The sequence below is a fragment of the Sinocyclocheilus rhinocerous genome, unplaced genomic scaffold (genome assembly GCF_001515625.1).
Source record: "Sinocyclocheilus rhinocerous isolate Xijiao unplaced genomic scaffold, SAMN03320098_v1.1 scaffold127, whole genome shotgun sequence".
NCBI lineage: Eukaryota > Metazoa > Chordata > Actinopteri > Cypriniformes > Cyprinidae > Sinocyclocheilus > Sinocyclocheilus rhinocerous.
The window spans coordinates 866,390-877,074 of NW_015664685.1; the positions used below are offsets into that span (position 1 = coordinate 866,390).

General features: G+C 44.7%; 1 protein-coding gene across 1 annotated transcript in view; it reads left to right on the plus strand.

The window, feature by feature from the left end:
* Nucleotides 1-10,685, plus strand: part of LOC107730328 (proprotein convertase subtilisin/kexin type 5-like) — a 62,721-nt gene that overhangs the window by 13,353 nt on the left and 38,683 nt on the right. Inside the window, exons 19-23 of the mRNA XM_016541129.1 lie at nucleotides 1,284-1,422; nucleotides 1,510-1,625; nucleotides 7,617-7,719; nucleotides 8,167-8,303; nucleotides 10,177-10,377. Coding sequence (XP_016396615.1) covers nucleotides 1,284-1,422; nucleotides 1,510-1,625; nucleotides 7,617-7,719; nucleotides 8,167-8,303; nucleotides 10,177-10,377 — 696 coding nt within the window. The remainder of the gene's footprint in view (nucleotides 1-1,283; nucleotides 1,423-1,509; nucleotides 1,626-7,616; nucleotides 7,720-8,166; nucleotides 8,304-10,176; nucleotides 10,378-10,685) is intronic.

Sequence of the window (10,685 nt, forward strand, 5' to 3'; positions counted from 1 at the left end):
CTGCTGTTATTGAGAATTACAGAGGATCAGATGTTGATGTTTTATTGGTTAAAATGATGTCACCATCATGGAGATCAGTGTTTGCTTTAGTTGGGCACTTGATCCTTGGTTTTTTTAGGGATTAGCTTTTGTTTGGCTGCTTTAAATTTGTGTTTCTAAAGCACATTCTTTAAAGCGACAAATGCAAAAAGAAAAATCTGATGAGATAATGTTGGCTGTTTATTGCTACTGATATAGTCATGTAGTGACCTAATTCACTGATCTCATTACGAGGCTAAGCTACTTTAGCTAATTTTTAGATCATTTGACAATTTTTAATGTAGTTTTGTGATTTTAATGACATCATTGTTATGCCAATAAGATTTTTAAAGCATTTTAAAGAAAAATTCAGCTTTTTTTTTTTTTTTTTAGATTTTGGTTCTTGTTAATTAATTATATCACATAACTACAGTTTGAAATTACTTACTAAATAATTAAAGATCATACTCTGGGTGAGATTGTGAATCAGGCCACTATATGATGACTACATTACCACCGATAAGTAGTCAACATCACTCAATCAGAGTTTCTCTTGTATTTTTGCCATAACAAACAAGCTTCAGAAACAAAGCAGCAAAAGGAAAATTTCTGTTAGAAAGTCAAGGATCAAGAGCCCAACTAAATCAAACACTGATCTCCATCATGGTAACATCAAACTTTATTATTTTCAATAAAACTTCAATATCTAAACCTCTGTTAATTCTGAATAAGGACTTAAAATTAAAATAAATAAATAAAATGTACTTAATCACAAGCTTGTTAATTATTCCTGAATAATTCTCACTCCAGGCTGAACTCAAACGTTGACAGTCAGTTGAAGTAAGTTGAAGTTTTAGGTTTCCTGAACAACATTTACAAAAACATTTACTAAAGGCAATAACTGTGTAGTCATTAATACAGTGATGTCTATATATACATCAGCTCATGCATGTTTTCACTGTGTGTTGTTTTATTTTGGGATCTGATAAAGCTTTTGGGCCTGGAAACGGTGCTGTGTGACGTAACAACTGGACTTTCTTTTATTTATTTTTAATTATTTAGTTTAAATATCACATAGGACTCGAAGAATCAAGCAAGTAATTCTAGTGTGTAATATACATATGATCATTAAAATTTGGTTCAGAATTGTGATCATATTCCAACAGGAAACAGGAAACTTGTTACTATGACATTTTGTGTCTTTAACAGATAAGTGAGCTTGTATTTGTGTAGATGTGATATTTTAGGGTCATGTCTTTGTACAGCTGCAGGTCTAGAGTCATGTAATCGTTGTGCTGAAGGCTACCTGATGGAGAACTGGAGATGTGTGTCCTCCTGCAGTCAAGGATTCTATGCTGTACAAGCAAACTCTGACAGCACAGACACTCAGAGCACCTGTAAGAGGTGTGTGTGATACCTCCTCTCATCTATTCAGCATTTATCGTAATTTCCTGCCTATATTTTGATTCTGAAGTGTGTGTATATGTGCAGGTGTGATGCGAGCTGTCTGGCCTGTGTCGGGTCAGATAAAGAAAACTGCAGTGAGTGTGTAGATGGACACACACTTCTGGATGGTGTGTGTATTCTCAGCCACAACTGTGTTGATGGTAAGTTCTGGTTTTTTTTTCCAACCAGAGTATGCAACCGTGTTGATGTAAAGTAGAGTTTAACTAAAGTCATTTTTGCTTATTAGTATGGTTGAATTGGATTATCGAAGGTCAGCAAGCAAAGACATTGGTTAATAAAATTAAATTAAATACATAAAGGATATTTGTGTTATTTAACATTTATTTATTGCAGGTTTGCATCATATTCAGAGTTTGCATTTCACTGTTTTTATTTATTTTGAGGAATACTGAATCTTTTTTTGTGCTAGTGAGATAAATGCATGTAAATGTAAGTGCATGTTCACATTTAGTTTAGAACTGCAGTAACCATCATCTTTACACAGCACACACAACGCCTCTGCACTTACTCCTGATTTCTCTCAACATGGGGACAGGAGAGCTGTCAGTCAATAAATGGGAAAATAAAGTAACTGCATGGCGTTACTTATTTTGAAAAAGTAACATACTCGGTTACCAACGTAACCTCAGTTCCCTGAAATACGGGAACGAGTACTGCATCGCTAAGACGCTATGGGGAAAAGTCCTTTTCTCTGATAACTGAAGCCTTTTTTCAATAACGCAGTGTAACTGTACGGACATTCGTTCGTGCAGTGAATTAAAAACGAACCAATGGCTCACCAGTAGAGCTGCACGAGCCTATGGCAATGAAGCGCGCCAGAGCCCGCCAGAATGGGCGGGGTCATCTGGCTATATAAGCAGGCATTTCGCCATAGGATCCTCAGGTTACTTCGTCTGAAGCGACGACACTGAGTCATGCAGCTACACAGCATGGCTTGTTACGCAGTACTCGTGGAGGTTATGTTAGTTACCGAGTACGTTCCCTATCGATACTTCACTCGTACTGCGTTGCTAAGATGCAATGGGGAACCAGTACAATCCTGCCGTGCTATGCTAGAGGAACAACCAATATTTGAACTCGCCTTAAGCACCAAAAGGGGCTCAGAGGGTCCAAGTATTCGACAGGGTAAGCTCTCCAGGGAAGACTCCGTACAGCCTCGGCACTCAGGGAGGGCCAAGAGCGTACAGGAATAAGTCAAAGCCTAAGAACTGGTTCTGCCCTTTGGCGGGTGCATGTTCACTATGCAGAAAGGACCCGGGCCTGTAAGGCCGGGACGTCCAGATTATAGAACCTGGCAAAGGTGGACGGCGAGGCCCAGCCGGCCGCCGCACAGATTTCTGTGATGAACACACTGCTAGACCAAGCCCAGGACGAGGCTATGCCTCTAGTGGAGTGGGCTCTTACTGCTATGGGGCATTGCAGGCCCAAAGAGTAGTATGCTAGAGTAATAGCATCTACTATTCATTTGGACAGTCTCTGCTTCGTGACCGGAAGCCCTTTGGCACGGCCACCGAAGCCTACAAAGTGTTGTTCCAACTGCCTAAACGGAGCGGAACACTCAATGTAAATTCTCAGAGCCCTGACAGGACAGAGAAATTTCAACTCTTGGTCATCCTCTGAGGGTGGAAGCACCAATAGAGTTATAACCTATGCTCTAAATTGAGTGGAGAGCACTTTAGGTTTATACCCATGCCTTGGCTTCAGGACGAACTTGGAGTCGCTGGGCCCGAACTCAAGGCAGGCAGGGCTCACAGATAGCGCCTGCAAGTCTCCTACTCGCTTGACTGATGCTAAAGCTAGCAACAGGGTGGTCTTCAGTGGCAGGGGCCGGAGGCCGGTCGATTGTAGCGGCTCGAAGGAGGGACTCCTGAGAGCCTTCAGGACCTTGGGCAGATCCCATGAAGGGACAGTAAGGGGGTGAGGCTGATTCAGCCTTCTAGACCCTTTCAGAAAGCGAACAACCAAGTTGTTCCTGCCAACTGACTGGCCGGCTATAGGAGTGTGAGAAGCTGCTATAGCTGCTACGTAGACATTGAGTGTGGAAGGGGAACGTCCCTTTTCCAACAACTCTTGGACGAAGGACAATATCACTGATATGTCGCAGGAGGATGGGTCTTTGCTGCGTGTGGTACACCATGCGGAGAAGACCAACCATTTAAGGGCGTAGAGACATCTTGTGGATGGGGCTCTAGTCTGTGAAATAGTGTTCAAGACGCTCTCTGGAAGGTCTGCAGGCTCCCATCGAGAGGCCAAATGTGCAGAGCCCACAGCTCGGCTGGGGGTGCCAGATCATTTTAATCTGAGAGGAGGTCTCGTCTCAGGGGAATGGGCCATGGGGCAGCTGTAAGCAGCTGCGACAGCTCCGAGAGCCATAGCTGGTTCTTCCAGAGTGGGGCTACTAGGAGAACTTTGTGTTTGTGTTCCCTGAGCATACAGGAGGATGTTGGGCCAGTCGTCGAAAGTTGTCTTTTGAGGTGAGGAGATTGAAGAGTAGAGGTGTGCCCATTCCAAGAGGCGCTCTGCTTGGAAGAAGAGACGCCTCAAAGTGTGCCCGCCCTGGCGATTTATGTAGGACACCACTGTCATGCTGTCTGAGCAGACCAGAACATGGTGTCCCTTTAGATCTGGCAGGAAGGTCTGAAGGCCTCGGCCCACTGCCAGCATTTCCAGGCAATTGACATGTAACCGACTTTCCTCCTCTGACCAGGGGCCAGTATGCCCTCGCACAGAGCTCCCCAACCTGTGTAGGATGCATCTGCTGAGACAACCTTCCTTCTGCAGATTATATCCAGAGCCACGCCCCGTTTCAGCCACTGAGGGCTTTTCCAAGGGGCCAGAGCTGCCACGCAGGCCTGGTCTACCTTGATACAAAGGCATCCATGACGCCAAGCTTGGGGCGGAACCTTTGGTTTCAGCCAGTACTGCAGTGGCCTCATGTGAAGCAGGCCCAACTGTAGCACCAGAGATGTGGAGGCCATGAGGCCCAGCATCTTCTGAAATGTCGTGAGATTGCGAGAGGCTCCAATTTTGAAGGAAGCCGCGAGCTGTTGTATGGCCAGTGCATGTTCTGGCACGACTACCGCCCTCATTTGGGCTGAGCCAAAAACTGCTCCCAGGAACAAGATCTGTTGGCTGGTGGACAGTGAGCTCTTGGTAAATTTGACCCTGAGTCCCAGGCATTCTAAGTGGCTGAGGAGGAGGGATCTGTGGGATAGTAGCTTGACCTCCAACTGGGCTAAAACCAGCCAGCCGTCGAGGTAATACAGAATGCGAATTCCCATCTTCCTCAGAGGGGAAAGATGCATGCATTTCGTGAAAGTGCGAGGAGCCAGGGACAGCCCAAAGGGAAGGACTGTGTATTGATAAGCCACTCCCTCAAAGGCAAATCTCAAGAATCATCTGTGATGGGTGGCTATCTGGATGTGAAAGTAGGCATCTTTCAGATCCAGAGAAAAGACCCAGTCCCCTGGGCATATTTGCGAGAGGATCTGTTTCAGTGTAGTCATCCTGAACGGCCGTTTCATGAGGGTGCGGTTCAGGTACCTGAGGTCGAGGATGGACCGTAGGCTGCCATCTTTTTTGGGGACCAGGAAGTAACGGCTGTAGAAGCCTGACTCGCTCTGAGCTGGGGGAACCGTCTCTATGGCTCCTTTTGCCAGCAAATTCATCACCTCGGCGTGCATGACGTGTGCGTCCTTGCTTCGCACCAGTGTGGGAACCATGCCGCTGAAACGCAGGGGTCTTCGAGCAAACTGAAGTGAGTAACCTCATCCTATTATCTCCAAAACCCAATCTGACACTCCGGGGATGGTCTGCCAGGCCTTGGCCTGCGTGGCAAGGGGTTGGATTGACTCGAGTGGCAAGTCGCCTTTGCCCTCTTTTTGAGTATGTTTGTGTTTTATTTTGCTCGCTATCACAGCTGTTTGTTGTATGGACACATGAGTGGGCCCCGTGTTTACAACAGACACATTGACCTCGGCACCCGGAACTGAACAGGGTACTTGGAGGAATACTCGAGGCAGCTTGAGGGTTGGTTCGGCTGCAGTGAGACTTTGCCCCTTCCTCTTCCTGTCCTTTAAATCAGGATGATGCCTGAGGCACAGGATCCAGCGCTAGCTCGGGCCGGGGTCCCTGACGCTTAGGAAATGGATAGCGCTTCGCCGAGCGGGAGTGCTGTCGGGGCTCGGGCTTCGTGGGCTGCTGAGTCGGCACAGACTTGGGGCAACTAGGAGCAGCTGCAGAGCTGGAACACTTTGGCAGGTAGTGCCGCATTGCCTGGAACAACCTGCCTTCGACGGCAGGTCCAAACTGGCCAGTGAGGGAGACTGGGGAGTCCGGGAAGGGGACCTTATTCGCATCCTTAATCTCTGTCAAAGTCAATTATAAGTGGCGCTCGAGCACCACTAAGCTGGCCCTTGACCTGCCGATCGCCTGAGCCGTGGTCTTTGTGGCGTGTAGAGCCAGATCGGTTGAGCTGCGCAGCTCCTTGAAAGCGGCTGGATCTGGTCCAGACTCATCCATGCAGCAGAGGAGTTTGGCCTGAAAGCCCTGGATGACCACCATTGAATGAAGTGCGAAGGTCAGATGTAGTCAAGTGAAGCGAAGGTCAGATGTAGTTCTGCATGGTTTGGAGGGGTGAGCGACTTTCGCTTTCCAACCGATGGCAGTGGGCGGGCAGAGGTGCACAGCCACAGACTCATTCAAGGGAGGAAGCTTCTCGTAACCTCTTGCTTCAGCGCCATCTACGGAGGTGAGGGCGGATGAAGCCAAAGCACGCTGGTGGGCTGAGTAGGGGGCGCGTCACGATCTGGTGAGCTCGTTGTGGACCTCCAGGAAAAACGGAGAGGCTCGCTGACGAGGGGCTTGACAGCGCCCTGGCAGGAACCATTCGTCCAGGCGGCTGCGAGTGGGCTCTTCCGGAGAAGACCCCTCCAATCCCATCTCCTCGACCGCTTTCGAGAGGAGACAGAATAATTTGGCATCCATCCCAGGCTTGGCGTCGCTGGGTTCAGACGACAGCAAAGGGCAGCGTCATGGACTGAGCCTGACAGCTCCTCTGCATCCGAGGCTGCTAATGACATGCTGTCATCTGGCCGCTCATCGTCACTCCCACCGAACAAGACCAGGTCGCTCGCGCTGGCAGAGGGACACTGGTCTAGCTGAGTGAAGAGGATGGGGGAAGCCTCTCTGTGCGGAGAGAGCGAGGCACGTGGTACCTGAGCCGGCGTGAGCTCGCTCGCCTCCAAGCGCTGAGATCCTCTGCCCGCTGTTTTTTTCCTTGCAGGTCCCTGGGAGGGAGAAAACAGGAAAGCGTGAGGGGCCGAGTCGCTCTCTGAAAAGAGAGCTATCCGCCAGCGCAGAGTGGCAAGACTCATGTTCTCGCAGTGAGAACATTTCTTCTCCATGGGGGCGACTTCCGTGTGGGATTTCCCCAAGCAGGAAGCACACTCACTGTGGCCGTCATCAGCATGTACACACTGCAATAACAGAGCGGCATTTGAAACAATGCTACTGAAAATTTGCTCTTTAGAAATATGCTCTTTTGATATATGCTCGCCGGATGGTGGCAGGGGAAAAGCCATGACCACTGCTGCTGCAACGCTGAATGTGGCGGGAGAAGCGGCGAATCAGTCAAGCAAAGACAGATCGCTGTCAGCTTGTTCCGCTGCGAGGCGTGTCTAAGGAGAGCAGGCTTCGAGTCTCGTAGATCAGCGAAGAACGTTGTCGTCGCTGAAGGAGAAGAAATCTGCTTCTGAAATTCTGAAAAGAATGACACCGCCCATTCTGGTGGGCTCTGGCGGGCTTCGTTGCCATAGGCTCGTGCAACTCTTTTTAATTCACTGCATGAACCAATGGTCATGCAGTTACACTGCGTTATTGAAAAAAGGCGTCAGTTATCGGAGAAAAGAACTTTTCCCCATAGCATCTTAGCAACACAGTACAAGTGAAGTATCGATAGGGAACTCAAATATTTTTTTATTTACATTTAAAAACGAATGCGTTACTTTACTAGTTACTTGGAAAAAAAAGTAATCTGATTACATAACTTGTGTTACTTGTAATGCGTTACCCCCAACACTGGTTGTAACATTTCAGATATAATTGTAATTGATTTATGTTTGTGGTTAAAGGGGAATATCAGGATGAGAGTGGAGAGTGTCAGTCATGCGATGTGTCCTGTCATAAATGTAAAGGTTCAACAAGTGTGGACTGTCTCAGCTGCTCCAACACACAGTAAGAAACAATTTCAACAATTGCTTGTTATATTAAGCAGCATTTTTTTAAACATTGATAATAGGAAGAATCATTATTATATAATAATTGAGCACCAATAATAATTTATAATAACTGAGCACCAAATCAGCAAATTAGAATAATTTCTGAAGGATCATGTGATAGTGCAGTAAGGCTGAAAAATTCTGTTTTGTCATCATAAGAATAAATCACATTTTTTATTAAAAATAGTAAACAATTATTTTAAATGGCAATAATGTTTCACAATATTAGTATTTTACTGTGTTTTTGATCAAATAAATGCTGCATTGGTGAGCATAAGAGACTTCTTTTAAAAACATCAAAAACTCTTAATTATTATAATTATTTTAAAAAAAAATCTTAATTATTTAATTGTATTTTATTGTACAGTTATTTGCTAATAATGTGCATTTCCTGTTCTTGTAGTTGGCTTGATGAGGGTCGATGTGTGGTCAGCTGCTCAGATGGGAAGTACCCATCCAGTGGACAGTGTCACCTCTGTGACCACACTTGTGCTCAGTGTGTTGATGCTGGTCCTGCTAACTGTACCAGCTGTGATACAGGTCAGAATTAATTTCTCATCATAGACCAAATGGCTGCTGTCCCAATAACTCAACTAAATTAGCATGCGCAACTGCCACAATCCAGTTAATCTTATTTATAAGAGCTCCATCCAGTGTATAGAATGAAAACTTGGCAAGCACTAAATGTCAGTAAAAATTGCCTTCTTACAGTTTTTTTCAATTGTTTACATGCAATTTTGAAAACCGGGTTCTTTTTTTCACAATATAAGCACAATTATCCAAACACCACACTCAATTTGCATAATTCCTAGATTGTTTGCAAAATGACACACTTCAGTCAAAACATACACACTTCAGTCAAAACATACACACTTCAGTCAAAACATACACACTTCAGTCAAAACATACACACTTCAGTCAAAACATACACACTTCAGTCAAAACATACACACCATACCTCCACATACTCATTGCGCAGATGTTTCACTCTCTCTGAATTTCTGTCAAATGGTACCCGATACAGTTGCTTCATGTATATTTGATTTTTCTTGAGGATTCGACCTAATGTTGACAGAGAGACTCGTTGGATGTTATTGAAAATATGGTCATCATTGATGATATTGGCTTGGATTTCTCGCAGCCTGATACAATTATTGGTCAAAACCATGTTCACAATGGCAGCCTCTTGTGCACGAGTGAACATAGGGCCCCTTCCACCTTGGTGTCCTCGACCCTCAATCCTATGTAAAAAATAAAAAATAAAACAAATACGCATGCAGCCTACTGTCAAATGTCACAGTAAACAATATTGATGATAAGTACAGCAAGCTTCAGTTTCAATGTACTGTGTGGTTAGCTTACCTGTTTTCTCGATGAAATGTCCGAATTACTGACGCAACAGTATTTCTGCTGAGATTTGGTTGAACTCTTTGTCCAGCTTCCATCAGTGTCAGTCCATGGTTGATAACATGGTCAATAAGTGTTGCACGGATTTCTTGAGTCAAATTTGGTCCTCGTCTTCTTTGTTCAGGTTCTATCAACTCTTCAAGTCCTTCTCTACCTCTTCCTCTACCTAGGCCTCTTCCTCTATCTCCTTCTTCTCCTCTTCCTCTACCTGGGCCTCCTCCTCTACCTCCTTCTCCTCTTCCTCTACCTCCTTCATCTCCTCTTTGAGCTCCCCCTCTCATTCTCACTCTTCTTCTTCTTCTTTTAGCTCCTTCCATTTTTGTTGAAGACAGGTGAACTCACCTGCTGCCTTTTATAGCACACCTGAGTGCTGCGTTTTCAAATTAGCACATGTGTGCTTCCACACCTGGTGGATGTGATTATCCAATTCGTTCATTAGTGTGGTCATTGGCAATCCGGGGCTTTGTAATGACAAGGAAGTAACCTCACAATCCTTATCTGTGTCTAAGGTGTGAAAATGTGTGTAGAGTTTTACAAATCACTGTGTGTAATGTTTTGCAAAAAGGGTGAAGCAGACATTGTGTGTAATGTTGTGCAAATCTGTGGAGGTGTTTTGCTCATTGGAGTAGAATTTTGCAAATTGTGTGGAAATTTTTATTTTAGTGTGTAAACAATCGTAAAAAACTGTAATACAGTAGTCTGATAGTATAATTATTCGCTGTTTAGTGGTAAGCAAGTAAAATCAAAAAGATGCAAATGGATCATTTTAAAAAAAGTGTGACTGTCTCACATCTTACAGCAAATTTTACCTTATAGCTTGTATTTTAATTTACTTTTAGCTTGGAAGATAAAACATCTTTTTCCATTTCCACCATTTCATTCCTGGCTTCAAGCCACCAAAATACAAGTAGCAGCATCACAATGGTCCCACCATCTACAGTTTGTGTAACTGTGTGCATGGTATGGTAATTGTGTGTGTAATATGTATTTTGTTTGTGTGTTGTAGATAAGTTTGGGGTGGACCGGTACCTGTTCCGTGGCGAGTGTGTGGAAGTGTGTCCTCAGGCTCATTTCCACACAGCACTGAAGGCATGTGAGTCGTGCCCTTCACACTGCAAACTCTGTTCTTCAGCCACACATTGCATCAGGTGTGAGGACTCCTTCTACCTCAACGACGGAATCTGTAATAAACTGGAGTGTGGCGAAGGTCTGACTTTATCTTCCTGTACAGTTCAAGTGTCACTTGTTTTGTTGCTTTTTTGTTTTGTTAGAACACAAAAGAGATATTTAGCACAATGTCCAAGCTGCTCTTTTTTTTGTAAAAGGATATATGAATATATATACAGTGGGTATAGAAAAGAATCACCCCCCTTTAAAATAATCACATTTTGTTGCTTTTCAGTCTGAAATGCAGCTGTATTTGAAACTTATAACATTTAAGTGAAAGATATATCACCAACATGTCAGAGAAAAAAAAAAAAACAGAATCACTGAGTTGGAAAAAGGATCACCCCC